General features: G+C 32.9%; 3 protein-coding genes across 4 annotated transcripts in view; all 3 read left to right on the plus strand.

Annotated features, from left to right (window-relative positions):
• The first annotated feature begins 2,742 nt into the window (after window positions 1-2,742).
• Window positions 2,743-4,024, plus strand: LOC110025365 (photosystem I subunit O). Its single transcript, XM_020725808.1, has 4 exons — window positions 2,743-2,901; window positions 2,980-3,052; window positions 3,132-3,311; window positions 3,750-4,024. Exons 1-4 carry the CDS (start codon window positions 2,817-2,819, stop codon window positions 3,838-3,840), a joined length of 429 nt encoding a protein of 142 aa, XP_020581467.1. The 5' UTR covers window positions 2,743-2,816; the 3' UTR covers window positions 3,841-4,024.
• A 5,975-nt stretch (window positions 4,025-9,999) lies between these two features.
• Window positions 10,000-11,993, plus strand: LOC110025352 (putative pentatricopeptide repeat-containing protein At5g37570). The gene is made up of 2 exons (XM_020725791.1): window positions 10,000-10,637; window positions 10,670-11,993. The coding sequence occupies exons 1-2, from the start codon at window positions 10,075-10,077 to the stop codon at window positions 11,802-11,804; spliced, it is 1,698 nt and encodes a 565-aa protein (XP_020581450.1). The 5' UTR covers window positions 10,000-10,074; the 3' UTR covers window positions 11,805-11,993.
• Window positions 11,994-16,787: 4,794 nt separating this feature from the next.
• The window catches only part of LOC110025393, a 46,019-nt gene continuing 41,439 nt past the window's right edge, over window positions 16,788-21,367 (plus strand). For both annotated transcript variants that reach the window (XM_020725847.1, XM_020725848.1), the window contains exon 1: window positions 16,788-17,044. Coding sequence is in view for 1 of the 2 variants with exons in the window: in XM_020725848.1 (XP_020581507.1) it covers window positions 17,038-17,044 (7 nt within the window). In the remaining variant the exon portion in view is untranslated. The remainder of the gene's footprint in view (window positions 17,045-21,367) is intronic.

The raw sequence follows: 21,367 nt of genomic DNA on the forward strand, positions 1-21,367 counted from the left end.
CGGTTTGTTTTGTTAGGGGAGCCGCTCACGAATAAAGAGTCGTTTTGACAACCCTAATCACGTAGCCATAAGAAGTTAAGGATTAAGACAATATTTAAAACATCGTTTGAATATAATTTAATATTTTTTTATTTTATTTCCTTCATTAATACTTTTAATTGATTATAAATCTTTGTAGCTTTATAGTCAATTAATTTTTTTAAAAATACTATATATATATATATATAATTGATTAGTAGTATTTAGAGTCAAAACGAGCCGAACACGAACGAACAAATATTTATTCTTATTGTTCGTGTTCAGCTCGTTAACTTAGCGAACGAGCCGAACAAGAGCTTCTTAACGAGCTCAACACGAGCTGTTCGCAAACAACAAGTCGTTTTGACAGCCTTAGTGGAAAATAAAGGATTTCCAAATATCATGTTGCATATCTTGCCCAACTAATTTTGAAAGGGCATAGATGATAATTATTTTGTCCTATGTTAATTGCATGATATTTCATTAAGAAATCCTAATTTGATATTGATTCTTGCTTGCAATATAAATTTTAGCAGTTTCATTAAATAAGCTTTTAAGAGAATAAGCAGGAGGAGCTCATAAATTAAATGCAATGTAAAGGAATAAGTGAAACTCTCATTCCATTTCATTTTTCTATCAAATTGGAACCTTCCTTAATGGCTTAAAGTTTGGCTCATGTTCACATATTTGTTATGCGTCCGCATCTCAAATATATAAACTCAGGTATTGTACAATTAAAATATTCTTGATCAGGTTTTCCGCAGATTGAAAGACTCAGAGCGGAACACATGTCATTAGATAGTGTTCTATGAAAATAAACAAAGTTATAAAAAAGCCGGGTCGGTGATCGGTCTAGCAATCGACCAAGGGCTAACTGATCTAGTGAGCGGCTGAATTTGTGTTCGGAGATTGATCTAGTGGTCGAGCAAGTGTAAGCTGACCAATAGATCGGCCAAGCCAAAGATTGACCAACTCGGAGACCACCAAATAGAGGCCGACCGCCAAGAGGATGATCCTCCAAATATTCAACAATCTCATGATAAGGAGTCGATCAGGCGCTTAATTATCATTTCACACTATTCATAGCCATCTATAAATCAAGAAGCATTAAATGTAATAGTGGCTGTTGAAACTATGTACGAAAATACCTCATCTCTCATATCTTTCTGTACGTTTCCCTCTTTTTAGCATGCTCTAATCCATGAGTGTGATTCACAAACAAATTTGGGTTCAACAGATATATACTATATAACACATTAAAGTTGCAATCGCATTGTAACATATGTATAAAAATGTATGTCACTTTAGAAAGATAATATTAGTAGTATATTCTTATGATATTAATGATTAATGTGTCATAAAAATAAATATTAAATTTACTATAGTTTTATTGTTAAATAATGCATAAGGTCAATCACAAGGCATAATTACACAGAAATTAGAGAGGAAATCATATTAGCACAATCACATTAATTGAAACCTTTCATGACGATGATAAATGAATTGTTTCAATTTATAATTTTTTTTATTTATATTGATTTTAAAAGCATTATTAATTTTTTGAAATGATTTGTGCCCATAAAATTCTTGTTTTAAGTAGAACACTAAATAAAAAAATATGATGGCATTTACAATTATTTTGAAGATTTAATAATAAAATATAAAAAATGTATTTATAAGAAAATTTAGATTTGAACACTAAATTAAGGGTCCGTTTGAGGCAGCTTATAAGTGCGGAAACGCCGTCGTACCGTTTGGTTCGCGCGTTTCGCCAGCTTATCTAAAACTGCGTTTGAGTTCTTACACTAAACGCAGACCGCGGCTCAGGATAAACAGTTTATCCTGAAACGTACAAGCTGCCCCAAACGGACCCTAAGATGTTAAGATTTTTAAGATCATTTTGAAAATATTTATGTTAAAAGTAAATGTTAAATGTTGATGTTAGTTAATTATATATAATTAATCCTTGAAAATTACACTACTTAGATATCTTCTATATTTAACACCAGCAGGCCGCTAAAGGGCCTTCACTTTCTGTTGAAAAGTGGGCCTTTATTGTCAAATAAATATCCTTTTGTAAGTTTTTAATCTATGATGCGTCCATAATGCATAAGACATGGATAAAATATGAAATGGATATAGAATATATTTGTTATTAAATATATATAAAAAAATAGATATATTTTTAATAGAAGGTAAAATGGATATATTTTAAGTATATAGTAATAATAAAATTAAATAAATATGGAATAGAATCAATAAATGAACGATAACAATTGAGCAAAATATAATGGAACTACCAATCCTCAAACCCAACCAAGCAACTACATAGATTTGATTACATTTTCGGTATTAGCTTGCTACTAAATTGTTGTATTTTAATTTATTAAAAAAATGCATCAATACCAAAAGAATACATGCAACTCCCCATGCTTGGACTATGGGACTTCATAAGATTTTAAAGAGGCATTTAGATCTATACCACATGATTCTTATGTTCCTATATATTTGACACCCAAACATTCATATTTATACGCATACCAAGTCAAAAGATTTGATTCATATATTGTTACAGCAATTATGATTAACATAAGAATCATGTTAAGATTGACTTATCCTGAGATGCTCACGTGGCATCACTCCATTCGCTCATATCCATCCCCGAAATCCATGAGAAGTCTTCCACATCACAAGAACCTGTATCCAAACATCCATAAACATCCCAACTTTCATTTGATTCAAAGAATCAGCCAAAAAAAAAAAAAAAACTCAATTTTGAATAGAAGCAGAGAGCAGCCATGGCAACCTCAACTGCTATTGCAGGCTTGGCTAAATCCCCTCCCTTCCTCCCAACCCGCTCCCCAAAGCCATCTCACCAATCAGGTAAAAAAATTCTACTCATTTCCTGCTGCTAACACTACTAGCTAACAATAATTCTTCTCTTCTTCTGAAACTTCATAGGCTTCATAAGGCCTCATGTTGCCATAAGGAATCCCTTAAGCCAGAAACTTGCTTCAGGTGGAAAGTTCACCTGGTAAGTACATAAATGTATATTCAGCTGGTATATATTGCTGATGAGCTCTAATATGTTGTTTGTCTTTGGGTGAGGCTAGTTTTGAGAGAAACTGGCTTCGAACGGATTTCAGTGTGATTGGTTTTGGCTTGATTGGTTGGCTTGCACCGTCGAGTATTCCGGCGATCAACGGAAACAGCCTGACTGGACTATTCTTCAAAAGCATTGCAGATGAGCTTGCTCACTGGCCAACTGGACCTGCACTCACCTCTCAGTTCTGGTGAGTAGTGATCAGTTTGTGAGAATTTTCGGTTCTGTCTCGCAACATATGAGAGTTAAATTACTAGGATTTAGTAAATCTGGAATCTCTGGATTTACTAACTCTAGAATGGCTTGAATCTGGAAGATTGTCTGGCAACGGATTTAGTAATTAAACCTTGAAATCCAATGAAATTATTTGGTAGTTATAGAGCTATGCTGCGTCGGTTAACAAGCCGCACCTTACATTCGAAGCGCGCTAAGTTGAATCCACTGATTCATAGGATTTACTCAATTCGGGATTTACGGCTAAAATCTGTCAAATTCAGATTTATAGCATGACAGTCTAGCAAGATTTCGCTTAAATCCTGCTTAAATCCCATCTTAAATCCGTTGCCAGATAGCTCCTTAGTGTAATCTAGCTGGTTGAGTTTACTGGGACTTGATTAATATATTGTAGGTTGTGGTTAATCACATGGCACCTTGGGCTTTTCCTTTGCCTCACATTTGGGCAGATTGGCTTCAAGGGGAGGACTGAAGAATACTTCTAAGATTCTTACTGAATTTCTTGTGATGTTTTTGTGTATAACTAGATTATGTTATCTTCTTGTTTCCTAAATGTGTTGGCTTATCAATGTTTATGATAATTTAATCAGCATTTTGCAGTTAAATGTGCTTGAGGGAAGATAGTTTAAGATGGATGATCTACTATAAAATCCTTGTGTTGGACCAGCATTTTTTTTTTGTGGTATGAACTTTTGTATATTAAACAAATGTTTATGATGATTTTATGAGTTAGTGAGGGGGGTTAATATCAGTAGCTAAAAAGTTCAAAGATTAGAAAGTTTTGATTGTTAAAATGTAACAATAGCGAATAATTGCAGAGTGTAATGAGAGTAATTGTTAAAACAATGTTATTTAAAAATCAAGTTGCCTCTTTCATATAACTTTCAAATTCTCACTCAAATATCAAAACTTATGATCAAAATCAAACCTATATTTTTCATTTTTATAAAATTTTCAATGGTGAACATGTGTAAATGCATCATACAGTGGCAATTCAGCTAAATCTTTTGAGTGATAGGTTTGTAAATAGCAATATTTCAAGTGTTGTCTATGTAATATGTTTGTGTAGAATCAGGTGCAAGTATTTTAAACTTTTGTGTTGGCTCATTTTCATTCATTTGTCATAAATTATGCTCTAGAGTAATAAGGAAGCTCAAGAGATAGTTAATATAATAAGTTGACAAGTCCTTGGCCTCTATAATGGTTTCTCATTATTAATAAAGGCTATTAAAATCTTAATAACTTTTTCTTGATTTAACTTTTTTCAAGAGAATATAAGGTTGTGAAGAAAACCTGATCATCATAGTGTCACAAGTTGTGTTTGTAATATTTCATGTTCATAATTTGATCATGTTAATGTGGTATTAATAAACCTTATTATTTTCTTCATACATGACAATAAGTTTATCACATATTTTTTAAACTTTTTTTTACATTGATGCTCTCATGTAATTATCAAATCTAAATGCAAAAAAAAAAAAAAAAACTAAAATTTATCATGCTTTAAATTAAATTTTCACTAACCATCTCAGATTGATATTTTTAATGTGTCTCAACTAAGTGTCACATGTGCATTTCGTGGGACTATAAAAATGTTGGCATCCATATTCTTCATAAGTAAAAGTGGAGTTATAAATAATATGGGATTGATAATGTAACTTTTTTTAAATGCATCATTGATGCCAAAGTTTGTCATTGAAGGATCTTCTCTTGAGAATGTTAAGTCTTGTAATCAAGAGCCCTTCATTTTAGTAACACTTAAAGGTTACCATGTCACAAAGCAATGAGTTGGATTCATTGTTCCCTGAAAATATCTTAGGATTAATGAGTGTGTACTAAATAATGTAAAGAATATATAATTTAAAACTACAAAAGATTATAAATAATGAGAATAAACTTAAATCTTAAAAAATCAAACTATATCAACAATGTAAATCAATATTAGTTTGCCCCCAATAAGCTTTAACTATTTTGTGTGATCTCCTTTTTAAGAGTTTTAATTACAGATGTGAATAAATAATTAAAATATTAAAAAAGGTTCAAGTTCATCTGATTATTTTTTTGAATATATTTTAGGTCAAAACTGTAACACTTATTATTATTTAGTGAATAATTTGATATCAATCCAATATTAATCCAAATATAATTTAAGTTTGGATCCAAATTTGGGCTATATTTATAGGTCAATTTTGAGTTAATTAAGTAATATTGATTTACATAAATTGCTTGATCTACATAATAAATAGACTAAATAGGTGGGATTTATATTAGGTGAGTTCAATCCAAATATGTTTAACCAAGGATAAGTTTGACCCAAGCATATTATGGTCATGTAAAATTTAGGTCAAACTCATACCCAACCCATAAATCAAAATTGATACTTGATAATTTTAATAGTCCGATATAGTTTGAATAGCATGCAAATAAACCTCTTTCAATAGATGGAGAAACCTAATATTTTTCTTTAAAGGCAAGAGGCAAGGTACTTTAATACATGTAGCAAGGTTATGCCAAAAAGTGAAAAAAAATTGGCACTTTAATCCCTCCTTTACATAGATTACTATGGTTTTAAAATTTTATAAGCAAAAACCTATGGCTATGAGATAAAGAGGGAGGGAGGGAGTGAGGGATGGAGGAAGATGAAAGGCTTTTGAGTGAATGCGAAAATGAACTTAAAATGACAAGTTGTGATTTTCAATTATTCTTGTGAACATTTCTAGATGGTGGGATTATAATTTATATCTTATAATATGTTGTAATCATTTCTAATTGCCAACCCATAGTGAACATAGGCGTTATATCAAATTTCACCAAAAAAATCTAATGTCCGAGGGCCTTTTTAAGATCAATTTTATACTAATTCTGTTTTATTTTTACTTTTATCTTCAAATGAATTTTTGTTTAATATATTTTCTTACATATTTTTCTTTTATTTTAAAAAAGGATTCAAAATAATTTTTAAATTTTTTCAGCATCTTTAAAAACAATTAACTTTAAACATGCTTCTTTTAAATCAATATATAAAAAAAAATTAAAATAAAGTACAAAGAATATATTAAATGTGATTTCAAACAACCCCTAAATGATCATATGTGTCCTCATCAAATCATTTGTGGTAGAACAAATCTTTTTCATGCAAAATTTATATCAAATTTATTATTATATTTTTGATAAAAATAATATTAACAGCCAAAGTAAGGCAACAACAAATATTATAATAAAATTTTTACCAGTAATCATATCAAAATGATTTTTTGAGAATTGTATATATGATTGTGATTGTATGTACCATTCAAAGGGTTATTTAAATTTTTAAAAATATTTTTTGATTGTCTATACATTATTAACTTATGGTTTTAGTTTATGTTTGCGAAAGAGAGAGAGAGAGAGAGAGAGCGTGTGTGTGTGTTATTATCTTTTTCTAAATTTTTGTACCAAGTAATCAAAGTAAAAAAAAGTAAATAAAGCTTGTCTAATTACCATTGGTGATATCATAATCCATAGAGTGGTTCAATTTAGATAATTAGTTGGACCACATTTATATTACTTTTAATGATCTTCATGTGTTGAGTTATTAGGTTATGTAATATAAAAGTAAATAGTATTTTCAAATATATACATTATATCAAAATATCATTAAGATTTGATGCTTCATCATGAAGGTTAAAACATGCACAACTTGAAGAGTTAAATCAAAGTTACACTGAAATACAGCCTTTAATTTCTTCTTCATTTTACATGATTGAAAATTCCAATGTGACAGGTTTGAGTGGTAAAAGAAAAGTTAAATGGAGTGGACAGATCTTGGTGCTTGAGAGTTATCCATTTGATAAGTGTATCATTAATAAGTTTACTTATTTGATGGGAATTATATTATTTGGTGGATGTAGATATTCTTATTTACATATTTGTCTTTTTACATTTAAAATTATCATTAGTCATTATAGTTGCAACTTTTTATCACATTTTTTTTCTTTTTAAAATTTAGGTACATAAACACTAATAGTGCATCTTTTTTATAAGAGAAATACAAACTTAAGCAATCAAAGGAGATCCAAATTCATATCTTTATATATTCTACATCAATATTAATGTCTCCAAATGATTGCAATTGGTGCACTATTTGACCATGACATGGCTCAATTTTGAATTTGAATTCAAATTCATTGTATTCCATTGTGCATGTCATCTTGAGTTTTAAAATAAATGTAGTTGAACATGGGAAAATATGTCAGCACGAATCTTAAGGTAGATGAACGACTGAGGAGGATGATACTGACGATCGGGCATAGTTGTTGACGACCGTCTTGAACTAGATGTTGGCAAGGGAGGCGTCTTGTCCGAACGATCGGTGGAATGTGCCAGCAGATGTTCCGCAGGACATGGGTTAGTCCTCGAGGCGATTGATGGAAGGCTCTCTTTTGTCCCTAGTTTTGTTATATGTGAATAAATCTGTAATTTTCGAATTTGATAAACCTCTTAAATTCGCAAAAAGCCCCCCCCCCCCCCCAATATATACTTTTGTAATGCTGCGATTTTTGCCTATAAATAAGAGTTGATGTCATCAATAAATGATACTCTTTTACTGTCCCCTAATGTGTTCTGTCTCTCTCTTGTTCTCGCTCTCTCTCTCTCTCTCTCTCTCTCATCACTTTCTAGCATAACGTTTTATTCCTTTGGTATGTTTCCGGGCACTTTTGGATTCAATTGTAGCAAATGATTTAATTATGATTATAAAATAACAATTTCATCTAAAATGTAACTATTATATAATTCATATTATTATTCTTAAGATTCTATTTTCGGATGTTGTAATAAGTTGTAGAAATGCTTTAGAAGAACTTATTATTACATGTACTTTCTACAAAATATAAATGATAGATTAAAAAAATCATGATAATGAAAAATATAAATTTATGGATTAAAAAATCACCAACATAGTTGCATTGCTAGAATATTGGATGATGAGCATGATAATGAAAAGTTATTCTATAGATTAAGAGGTTATTGGGGATGGATTTTTATTTTTGCTTTTCATTTTGTTTTTTTTTTTTTTTTGTTTTATTTATGTTTTGATTTTTTAGCAAAACATGTTTATTATATTGAAAATGAATCAAATTATTTGTAAAAATGGTCAAAATAAGTTATTTTTTTAAAATAAAAATAAAAAAATTGATTCCAAAAGAGACTTGAACTTTTAGGAAAATAACTTAAAAAATTTATCAGCCCAAAATTTGCAAAACTTTAGTTTGAAAAATAAAGTTTTTTTGAAAGGGATATTTAATAAACTTAAATTTGACTTTAAAATAAAATTTTTAATTATTTTGTTTAAATAGTTAACTATAAATAATATTTTAACTATTTTATTTGAAGATGAATTATGTATATTATTATCAGCTAGAGATAAATGACTGAAGAGACATGAGTAAATATATATAAATATATATGATATTGTGGTGTATAACTGTTCACATAATGGTACATGATTAAAATTTGTTCTATTCATGATCATAAGCATATTTAAAATCTATATTGTTTGGACGTCTAAAACTCTTTTCTATTGCAACATTACTTTGGTTGATGGCATATATTTTTCTGCTAGTGTATGTATTATATCGTTCATTTTTATGATTTATATTGCATACCGTAATTTCTTACTACTTTAGTTTTAATAAATATTTTTTTATTTATTGAGTTTGATTAATCAAATTTATCTCTTATCTTTTATAGCAAGTTCTATCAAATTATTTTATTCTCTTATTAGTTTATGATTGTAATTTCTATTGATTTGATGTAATAAATATTATTTTGCTATTTAGTGTATGTTGAATCTTTTAGGAAATAAGGTCTTATATCGTTCATAAGTACATACAACCCAATAGACTTTGAATGGTAGGGAGAGATATGAAAATCTATTGAAGGAAATTTAGAAAAGATATTAATTCCAACTCTTTGACAAACCTAAGCGAAGCACCTCTTCGGAGATTCCATGAGTTATGGGATTCAAGAGAAAGAGCGAGCAAGAGATGTAAGAAATGGAGATCGAAAGCAATCTCGATCTCGAGAGATGGAGGAAAGGAGGAGGATCCAAAGAGATGAAGACCCCCTTCCTCTATTTTTCCTTCTCCTTTTACACATAAATGAAGATATCCATAAAATAGACAAAGTAGTACATTTCACACTAAATGATGCCTCTTCTCAGCTATTTCACTGAAAAAAGTGATGTGAATGTCAGTGCACTATCGACTGATGTCAGGTATTACATTCGCAAATATTGTGGTTACAATAACCATCTCGAAACCTGAGTTGAAAGAACGAATCCTAAATGTCTTGCGCCGCCTTCTCCTTGGTGGTCATGATGACTTCCTCTAATAGTTGCATTAGCTTAAGCGGGCTAAGTTACTCTTTCGATGAAAAATGAAAGTGATTGGATTTGCATGATGACTTCCTCTAATAGTTGCATTAGCTAAAGCGGGCTAAGTTACTCTTTTCATAGTTTTCATCTTTATCAAATTCTCAATATTTTGATTGTTTCAAATATATCCATTCAATAGTTTAAAAAGATCACCTGAATCAATATTTCAGGAAATGATCCATTTGTTTTTATCCCTTGATTAATATAGAGTTAAAGAGCAGACCAACAAACTCCGACCTGTGCTCTTCAAGATCCGAGCCTAATCCTTCCTTCCCGTCCATGAGCCGAAGCGAGCCTCCGCCCTATGATCTTTTCCCTCCGCTGCTGCTACCGTTGCCTATCTTCTTCTTCCTCAGCAGCTGCCCTTCCTACCACCGCCTCCTTTCCCTCGTCCCCCTCCGTCGCTTCTCTTCTTCTCTCGTGCCGAAGTCTTCGATCCCTCCAGCAAATCCACCCTCACTTTATCCGCAAGGGTCTAGAGCAGCACCAAGTCCTCGTCTGCCGCTTTATCGTCCTCTGCACTTCTCATTTTGCGCTACGTTATGCCTCAGAAGTCTTTTTTCGCGTCTCCTCGCCCAACGTCATCCTGTGGAACGCCCTCCTCAATGCCTCCTCCAATCTCTCTTCGCTCTCTCACACCGTTTCCCTGTTTAACCTCATGCGCCGCTCCCAACACCCTGATGGCTTCTCCTTCCCCTGCCTCCTCAAAGCCTGTTCTTTTCACGCCGCTTTCTTCCTTGGCGCCTCCCTCCACTCTGCTGTCCTGCACCTCGGGCTCGAGGACGACCTCTTCATCCGCACCTCCCTTGTCGACTTCTATGGCAAATGTCGCCAGATTGATGCGTCTCGGAAGTTATTTGACACGATGTCCAGCAGGAATGAGGTTACCGGATATATAGAAGAAATGAGGTTACTTGGACCGCCATGATTGCAGGCTATTTAATTTCCGGCAATCTACTGGCCGCCCGCCTTCTGTTCGATGAAATGCCTGAGAGGAATTTAGTTACTTGGAATGTAATGATTGATGGGTATGTGAAGGCCGGAGATTTGATGAATGCACGGAAGGTTTTCGATCATATGCCTAAAAGGAATGAGATTTCCTTTACTTCAATGATTGACGGGTACACAAAAGCCGGAGACATGGCTTCTGCCAGGTTCCTGTTTGAACAACTGGACAACAAAGATGTCTTTCTGTGGTCAGCAATGATCTCTGGTTACGCGCAGAACTGCCAGCCCATTGAGGCCTTCAAGCTTTTCCTCGAAATGCATAATAGAAAAATCAAACCTGATCAAGTCATTATGGTCGGATTGATGTCGGCCTGCGCACAATTGGGTAGAACGAGTATCGCCAAGTGGGTCGATCAATATGTTCAGCAGATCCCTCTCGATGCCAGCAAACCTCATGTTTTGGCTGCCTTGATAGACATGAATGCCAAATGTGGAAACATGAAAAGAGCCGTCTTTCTGTTTGATTCCATGCAGGTCAGGGACTTGGTCTCTTACTGTTCCTTGATGCAAGGATATTCTATACATGGATTTGGAGCTGAGTCGGCCAAGCTATTCGATCAAATGCTCAGAGAAGGGATCATCCCGGACAATGTCGCCTTCACGGTGATATTTACTGCTTGTGCCCAAGCTGGCCTTATTGAAGAGGGTAGTAAGTATTTTAAGTTGATGAAGGATGTGTACAACATTACTCCTTCTAATGATCACTACGCATGCATGGTGGATCTTCTCGGGCGGGCGGGTTTGTTGAAAGAGGCGTATGATTTTGTGAAATCTATGCCGGTGGAGCCTCACGCCGGTGTCTGGGGTGCGCTTTTGTTAGCATGTAGGATGCATTGCAATACGGAGCTTGCGGAGATAGCTTTATCGAGCCTTAGTGAGGTAGAACCTCGAAATGCAGGGAATTTTGTGTCGATGTCGAATATCTATGCTGCGGATGATAGGTGGGCTGATGTTTCAAAGGTAAGGAATGTGATGAAATTGAGGGGGTTGAGGAAGATCCCTGGTTGTACTTGGGTTTATTCCTAGAGAAGTCTTTTTTGCGTGTGATGTTTGACCAAAAAAATGAAATTTTTATTGACTTCTTCTGAGATTTTAATCTCGTTGAAACAGTGGAGCAGCACATTGTATATAGAGAAATTGGGAAGAAATTATTTACTTCGGAAACCTACTCCAATTTTGTTAATGCATATAATGTTATAATGTTGAAATCATGAAGGACCGTTGAACTGACAATCTTTGTCATTTTTTTTCTGTAAATTATTGTTGTTCTTAATTCAATCAAATGCATTCTAGAGATGTTAATACCATGTTGAATTAATTCTGCATAAAAAAAAAAACCTTTTTCAATTTTATGTTTATGCTTATGAAAGTTTCAGCTCTTTGAAATCAGCTCAAGAAAAATACTACTCCCATCCTAATAAGGTTGGCATAAGATATTCTTCTTTCGATGCTTATTTCCACAGCAAAATGTATTTTTTGACTCATATGAACATAGCCTATTAAAAATATTTTTCATTTTAAATAACATGAAAACATTAATTTTCATTAAAATAGAAGTGCTGCATAAATTTTTAATGTGCATGCATTATTTCGAACTGATTATTTAATAGATTGAAGTGTGTCATTTTTTTTCATTATCTATTGATATAAAAATATGGAATTGGTGCTCTATTTTAATGTGTTCCTCAGAAGACTGGATTATTAGCTTGTGTCATGGTGAAAATGTTGTTATAGTAGAGATGTCTAGGTTGAATTATCGATATATAAAGTCCATGGATCAGGCAGTGAGGCTAGATTTTGCCTGTCGTGGTGAAGACGAGCTCTGTATTTTGTTTTCGCAGGCAGCATAACAACAATATATTGCTCTTTGACGCTCCATTGGAAATAGATGCTGCCGAGATATGAGAAAAGCTATTGCTGATTTTCTGTCATGAGAATTCCCTAGTCGTAGTCCAAGTAGTTGTTTAAAAGTAAGTCTTTTTTTTGAATTGATATGCTAAGATTGTCGTCTCTATGAGACAATAAAAGTAACCATTTGAGAAGTTGAAAATGACAGCTAAGAGGGTGATTCATATATTGGTACTTGGTAGAACTGATTTACGATGGAGGATATGTTGGGTCAGGTGATTTTAAGTTATTAAAGGGAGTTGTGTCGTGTATGTATGAGGTGGGGTTGTCATATTCACTGTTTGAGTCACTATTTGCTGTTTGTTTGGAAGATATAGATTGAGAGCAAGCTTGTAGTTGGCGATGCTTGATTTTTTAAATATTTGGATGAAGGACTTGTTTTGACTCAGTCGGAATCTCTTGGGTGCTGAAGTTTTTGGAATGCTAAGGAAGAATGAAAGGAGTCCCAATTGTTTTATGTTGAATGCAGTGTGTACGTTTTGGATGAGAGCCAAGAGATCATTGTTTTTGTTGCCATTGGTGAGATTAGCAGCAATGTATGTTAGTAGATATATGCTTGTTTGATAATGATGCTATGATAAAAGACAAGTCTGTTGTTACAGGTGTCAATTTGGGTTTATAGGTCAAGTTTGAGTCTGATTTGAACATGACCCGACATGAATACAATCTACCTCAACCAGACCTACTTATGACATGGGTAAATAATCTTAACCGGAACCTTACACAATCAAGCTCAAACCCAATCCAACCTGACATGGAAAACATTTAAATTGTAATGGGTTAGTGTCAACCCAGCTCAAAATGAATGTGATTCTCTGAATAAACATAATTAAAAAAGTTAGCAATATTTACAATTTTATGTGCTTTTTTTATTAATAATCAAATAGTCTAATTATTTTAGTTTAAATTGATATAAGTCCAATCCAAATCTCACACAAGTTGATCCAAACTTGAATTAGTTTTGCTTTGTGCTGAATTGGAGACCCAATTGCAATCGATGCTTGGAGAAGATGGAAAAGCACTAGTTGGGCCCTATTTGAGCTTGTAATTTGCTTTCATTAATAAGCATACATGATTGAGCTATTGCGGGTCTCTGAATTCAAGACTTTGGTGCATATAACATCTATTGAGACATCAAGCTAATGAATATGCTAGCTATAGTGTATAGACATTATGACTAGAACTCAGATGTCAGGTATTTTATCAACTAGTTGAATATTATTGTGTGGTTCATTTATATCTCTTGCTTGCGTTATTGTGCAACTAAGTGAGATTGTGGCTAGCAATGATGCCACTATAATTGAGTTTGGTTTTAGAAGCCTTGCATTCAAAAAATTGTAATTTGAGGACAATGTATGACTATCTACATCTGTATTTTTGTAGGGTGTAGAATTTTTGAGACATTGCTTGTTTATATTTGAGATCCTTGACATCTTGAGTGTAACATATTGGGCTAGGTGAAGTTGTAAATTGTGAGATAGTTTGAAGATTTATTTAGGATTTAGGGGGCCCTTTTTTAAGTCTGGCGAGCATATCGATGGTCATTAAAGACCATAATAAGTTTATGCTGTGAGAAAGAAGTGATGATAGGCTTTTGAGTTGATGAGCTTGCCTATCATGTATGGGTGAGTTATTATAAGCAAATATTGGGTTTGGGTGCAGTTGTTAACTACTGAGGACAATATAATTATGATATAGTGAGTCGTTTGTTGAGATGTTGAAATATGGAATTAGAGTGAGAGGGGTGAGATGTGGTGGATGTGGGAAGATGCTAATGATAGAAGTGGTAGATTGTTTCATTAAAGAGAACATGACTTGAGATGATTATCTTACCTTTTGCAGTGCTTATATTCTTTGTTGGATGATCAATAACAAATGAAAATATAATGAGATGATCGTGAGACAGGTTTGTCAGGTGCTTGTGGTTGGAGCCAAAGGAAGCAAAGATTTTGAAGTGTGAGTATGTTTGAGACTTGTATAAAGCGTTATAGGTATTCATAGTGATGGTCTTGGAAGCTATGCATTTTATTCATGAAGAAGTTTACGAGCTGTTTGAATGATATGATGATGTTTGCACTTGCTACAATATTTTCTCTTCACTATAGGGTCAACCATATTAATGCATAATTATGAATGGTTAGAAAATTGTAAGAGATTCTCTTGTATTATTCGCCACCACTATCATGATGGAGAAGCTCAACTATTAGATTGATTTTAATCACAGTTTGAAGTGAATAAATTTTTGTGACATTTCAAATTTGATGAGCATAGGGGATACCCAACAAAAAAGGAGAAAAATAATCATAAAATAAGGTATAGTATATGTATCAATTAAGTCCAGATATCTGGGGATGGCCTCTAGACATTAGGGTGTAACTTCTAAAGGCTTGTAATATGTTTGTTGGGTTTGGATAATGGGACGTGATGGCTTTTAGCGGAATTGTAGAGGTTATAGGAAGTACAACTAAAGGGAGTACATTAGCATTTTTTTAATAATTAAAAGGTTATGATTGTTAGGATGATCTTGATATCGATACTAAAGGCAGTGAGTGAAGAATTGGTAGAGCGGGAGTGTGTTGTTTTCGACAGAAGGAGGTGTGGCACAAGCCACCTGAGGATTGTTTGGTTTGTTATCGAATTATTGATACAAAAGTCAAGAGCAACAGAGGAGACCAAATAGTTGTTGTCTGTGATAAGCTTATGAACATGAAAAAAAAGTTGTCTTCATCTCCTCTATTCACCAAATGGACAAATTGGGGACCTCTAGGTCTTCACCTGCATATTAATTAGATTAATGTTTATTTATTGTATTACCCTTGAGAGGGTCTATATGTTCAGTGGTACTGTATCAGTTCTAGAATATATTAGTGCTAAATTAGTCTCGTACTCTTTCAATCGAGGTTAAAATTATCTTTTGGTGGACTATTTTAACCCACATTAAAAGAGTTTGGTTTAGGACCAAAATGACACCCTACGAAGAGTCCAGGGATTAATTTAACAATTTTCTCCTTGTAGAACATACCAATGGTGACCTGGTTGGTTATAGTTCATAGCATTCATGAGCATATCACCTGCTAGATGCTATCAACATCTGACGAACTGCTACGACAAAGGAAACTTCATAACCTTAATCACAACCCACAAGTAAATGTGAAATTCTATAGCGTTCTTTCTCTTGATCTCTACTTCTTATGCAATGTTGAAAGTTAAAAACTGTTTTGCATATTTGCTCTAAGGGTGTGATTGTTTTTTGTTGTGACTATACTGTATCTCAGTTCAAAAGCTACTGTAAAAAGGTCAACTGTTCAAAAGCTAGTGTTTCAAAAGTAATTAATTTGTTTGAAAAATAAAATTTTAAGTATTGTCTGTGGCGAAATGTCTGAAATACCCCTGTAGATATTATCTAGAATTCACAGGTATTATTCAAATTATGTTATAGATAAAAGAAAAGACTAGATTTTAGTTGTGTTGAGCAAAATATGAAAATGATTCTATAAGGCATAATAAATTAAAATAAAATGACAAGCAATTATTTTCCATGTAATAAATTGAGATGTCTCTTCATGTTTATTTCACTTTTATTTATATGCATGTTGGCTTTTCATCCAACACTAAGACACTAAATTTTTACTCTAACACTGCAAATCTTCGAACATCATAAGTTATGTTAGAAATTTCATATACTAAATTTTTACTCTAACACTGCAAATCTTCGGACATCATAAGTTATGTTAGAAATTTCACTCACACACACACACGCGCGCGCGCGCGAATAAAAATATGGATCAATTCTTCTAATTTAAAGTATTGTGAGACATACATATAGAGTCAAAGTTTTATTTACACATAGTAATTAAACTTATTAATACAATTATCCTAATAAAAGATGCTCATCTATTCCTTACCAGCTTAATTCTAATTTATAATTTGACCTAAGCTGCCCATTTAACGTAAATCAAACGACCCTAACAACTTTATAAAAATCATAATACTTTTAACAAAATCATATGAAATTAATCTTATCATTCAATTTATACTCTATGACCATAATAAATAACTACACAGTACCCATATGTAGCCTATAATGATCAAATAATCATTGATAGTTAACCCATTAAGGCCCCCATTTTACGATTCCCGACCGCGGACCTCCTCGATTCTATTCTGGAGGCTCGAAGCAATCTCTGGGTGAGGCCGACTCGATTTCCTCACCAAGTGTTAGACGCGAAGATTAATTGCAGAAGAGATCGGCTTTCTTGACAGGAGGGAGAATCTGTGTTTCCACGGACGGAGAAAAAGCGCCATCTTTTCTCATCTTTCGTTGCCTACCCAAGCATGCTCCTTTCATAGGATGCCCCGTAAGTCCTTCAAGCCATTCTTTGCGTTTGATCGAATATACAGGGTGTGTGGGTTAATTCAGCCGAGATCTGCCTTGGCTCTTCTAGATATAGGAAATCTAGAGTTTTTAAGTAGTTATGTCTTGCATTCTCCTAGAAAATGATGTTCTAGGGTTCTTCTTTTGAGTGGTTGTGTTAATTGTTCATTTACTCCGTTAAGTTATAGTTTGTTGGGCATACTTGATCTTGGTGGAGTCGAGAATTGGACGGCATATTCAATGGTTATTATTATTATTTTTTATTTTTTTTTGTGAATTTCGTAAAGGGGCTGTTTGTTTGGTAGACATGTATAATGTTATGCTATGCTTTGGGCTAATTTGGTTGATTGGAGATGTAATGCACGTACTTGGAAGTGATGTTTTTAACTTATTTTTAATGTAAACATGAAATCATCGCATTTGAGAGTGTTTTTTTGTAGTTTTTGTAAAGTTTTAAAGGAAAATTAACTTTCGAATGCATCTAGTTGAATAGTGCTATCTAGTACCATTCTCTAAAACTTAATTTCTAACTTCAGGCAACCAAATAGTTCCCCAAAACAAACAAAAATAAATTTCTCATTTCTTAATGTCTTTTTTGATTCATTCTTATGCTATCACTATTTTTCTTTTAAAATAATTTGGACTTTATGTATGATTATTAATGTAAGTTATTTTTGAATTGCAATGTTTATAATTATTATAACACTAACACAAACAACAACATTTTGACAAATAATAGTCATCTATATAATGTTAAACGAAAATAATGAGTGCCCTTAATTGTTAGGAAAGCTAGATCATGACCTTGAGCATGGCAATGTCCATATTGAGATATTTTGTATTAGTGAGGTGAGACATAAGCATTAAAATCAATAAATTATGCAAAGTTAAAATGTGCCATACTAGCATCAAAGTACGAAGTTAGAAGGGCCATAATATCATCTTAACATCTAATCATCAAGTTAGAAGGGATATATACAAATCAAAGTATGATGTCAAAGTAATAATATAATAGGTCAAGGAAAGTTCATTACATTAAGTATCCTCCACTCACAACTCAACATTTACAAGTGAACTAAACTAATAAAATTAGAATCTGTAGATTCAAAAGTCTCCAACACTTTCATCATTTAATTGATATACATTAGAATTATTATCATAATGACTTGTTTGTTCTCCTATCTCATCCTCAATTATATGCTTTCCTAATTAATAAAAACAAATAAGAATATTAACTTAAGTTTAAAATGATGGCTATGTTGATATGTTCTTTTTTAATCATCTTGACATTGGTTAAGGCGTTCCTATGTTAATACAACTTTTCAAGTTTTTCGAGAATTAATTCTATGCAATGTGTTATTCATGGATTCCAATATATGTGATTTTCTTTACTCCAACTTATTTTTTGCCACTTTATCAGCAGTAGATTTGTTAGCAACAACTTTTATCACTAAATGTCCTTTAATTTTGTCTATGACTCCATCACTGACTCTAAAATTTTGCTCTGAAATTTTCAACTCATATGATACTTCAACATGCTTTAAAAAATAGTATCATTGGATTTGTTAATTAAAAAGTGGTAATATCAAACGAATCATTAAACATGATATTATCTTCAATATTTGTCCAGTTTTTTTTTTTTTTTAAGCTCAAGAAGTTTAGCATTGCTATTCAGTTCCTTCTTCATTATTCAAATTCTGAGTTTATACATAGATGGAGGTTTAAGGCCTCGCTTTTAAGAATCTATATATAAAACAGATTTATATATATAAAAAACTTTTGATGCCCATGTAAACATGCCTGCAAGCCTTTCTTACATTTTGAGGGCACATTTGATGAGCTACCCTCACGCCATAATTCTTGTTATGGTTCACATTTATCATGCATTTGTTTATGGGCCTTGTTCACCTCTGTTCAACATTTGGCAAAGAGGATAAGAAAACTTTGCCCACTAACCTGCTACATTAATAGGATCTGCTATCCATTCTATCATCAACCTATCGATGCTTTAAAAATTTTGACATTGTTGCTTTTTTATATGCACATGAGTCTCTTTTCTCCTAATCAGGCATTTTAACAAATGGTTCAACATTTTCACAAGAAACAGTAAGACGGTCTTTCATTTTAAGTACAAAATCTTAACAATCTTATTAGAGTAGCTGTGCATTAGATAAGCAAATGTTTTTTCACTCCAATATCTCTTGTATAGATATTTTTATGTCAGGTCTTTTCTATCTCTTGTTTTACATTTTTCTTTTTCTCCAACTTTTTTAGAAAACCCTAAATTTAGGTTTAGGAAAGAAAAAAATATCCATTGTTACCAATAAGGTGGCATGCCTCATACATTATGAGGCAGACATCTTATTAAGATATCGTTAGGCACATGGCTATGGTGATTTTCATAAAAGGGAACCAGGCGTATCATGGTTCAAGTGAGTTTACGAACCACTCTAAACCAACCCATAAGCTCTTATTGACTCTCTTACCGAACGTAAATGTAAGTTATCATAATTTCTCTCACTTTCATGGCTTAATTTAAAGTCTTCTAATCAATTTTGATTAAATATTAGGAGTTTCTAAGCATAAAACCCATCCACCCCACATATTTCCAGCCATAGTTCCACAATCACTCTATTCAATTTCCTGCCAATCAACCCCAAATATTGAAGGAATTTTCATTTGTTCACTCCATATTAATCAGCAATTTAAATAGTTTCACTTACCTAAATTTAGTAATTATTGTCAACCACTTGTCTCTTTTTAATGCTATTGAATGAACCTTCCAAAGTTAAGCAAGCTACAAATGCAATGCAAGCTGCTAATGGTGAAATTAATTACAAAGTTGACTGAGATTATTCCACTAGGTGATTTTGTCTTCTCTTGATATACAAGATATTATTGAACTTCGGCCTAAGGCATCTTCCTTATGATTGCTGTCATCATAAATGAAGATACATAAATGAAGATACAAGCTGTTCCTCAGCTTTCTATATTATTTCCTGCTCTATCATAGATTGACTTTATTTTGTCAATGCTTCCATCACCAGACTATCACATGTTTTCCTTTATCATTTACTAAGCTGCATAATTTATAAGCACCCAGATTTCTCACTAGCTAATGCATGCTTATGCATGATGCTGTTGGCCGTTTTATGTTCAACTTGACTTTCGTAGTTTGAAAACGGTGATGATTTTGTGATTTTGAAAATAATTTAAATATAAATATAACCTTTTTAAAGAAGTAACGTTTTTTTTAATTTTTAAAATAAGTGAGACCAAACGAGTCTCACATTTTAAATAGCTTAGATGATTTAACACAATACTACAAGCAATACACTTATCCCGAAGAATAAATATATTACTTTGTAATAGGGATTCAATCATCTAGACTAAACAATTTGTGACATCCGTTTGGTCTGCGAAATATTTTTATAAAAAGGCCAACAAGTTCCCCTATCTAACATAAAGATTAGATAGGGTTTATTTTATCTGGGTTCCTGGTTCCCTATAGAGGCAAGCCCCTATAGTTAATTATATCTTAAATGATCGAAATCACTTAAGAAAACTCTCGATTAAGATCAGGTGGTTTTGCTTTCAAGATTTCAAAGTTTAGGTTTTCACGATTGGACGTAAGAAAGTTAAATGGGAATGACTCAAAATAGGAACAATTATTTTAGGAATTCAAATAAAAGAAAAGTAGGGGATATCACAGATCTAGGAAAACCCCCGGTGACCTCCCAACTATCATATTGTTCGGCTTTATATCTTTGAAATGATGTTTATTTGATATTTCAATCCTGCAAATTATTTAAGATTTAGGACTTATGTTTGCACAACGTCAGACTGTGCAAATAGCCTAAAAGACAGGAGGATTTACACCATACCGTACGGTAATCTCGGAATCCTAAACCGTTAGGACTTATAATTGTACAACAGAGTTGTACAAAAAGCCTAAAGAGTGATCCTATGGGTTGTTTAAACTAAAGAAAGTGTTAGGTGATGTGAATGTGTTTTGCTGCTGCAGATTCATCTTGAAGTTATCCCTTGCCGTGCTGCCCACGATGTTCGCTCCAAACTCCTCGTAGTAGCACCTCCTGGTATAATTTTAGTTTTGAACATGCTCATAACCACTAGGTTATCCTAAACTAAGGCATAGTGTATCAGAGTAACTAAGCATGCAGTGTGAAAGAAAAGTAAGAGGGCACTGTATAGTAAAGAGAAAAAGACAATATAACATGCTTAAAGAAGAACAAAACATGCTAGGGAAGCAGTATAACAGGCTACACATGAAAGACAGTAGCAGGTA

Source organism: Phalaenopsis equestris, unplaced genomic scaffold, assembly GCF_001263595.1.
Source record: "Phalaenopsis equestris unplaced genomic scaffold, ASM126359v1 Scaffold000297, whole genome shotgun sequence".
Taxonomy (NCBI): Eukaryota; Viridiplantae; Streptophyta; class Magnoliopsida; order Asparagales; family Orchidaceae; genus Phalaenopsis; species Phalaenopsis equestris.

What these genes read in the sequence shown, in the direction of transcription:
- LOC110025365 (XM_020725808.1), top strand. Translation starts at nt 2,817, where the DNA reads ATGGCAACCTCAACTGCTATTGCAGGCTTGGCTAAATCCCCTCCCTTC. An exon ending in TCAGGTGGAAAGTTCACCTG is followed by an intron (nt 3,053 to 3,131) that starts GTAAGTACATAA and finishes GGGTGAGGCTAG; the next exon opens with TTTTGAGAGAAACTGGCTTC. An exon ending in GCACTCACCTCTCAGTTCTG is followed by an intron (nt 3,312 to 3,749) that starts GTGAGTAGTGAT and finishes AATATATTGTAG; the next exon opens with GTTGTGGTTAATCACATGGC.
- LOC110025352 (XM_020725791.1), top strand. Translation starts at nt 10,075, where the DNA reads ATGATCTTTTCCCTCCGCTGCTGCTACCGTTGCCTATCTTCTTCTTCC. An exon ending in CGGAAGTTATTTGACACGAT is followed by an intron (nt 10,638 to 10,669) that starts GTCCAGCAGGAA and finishes CCGGATATATAG; the next exon opens with AAGAAATGAGGTTACTTGGA.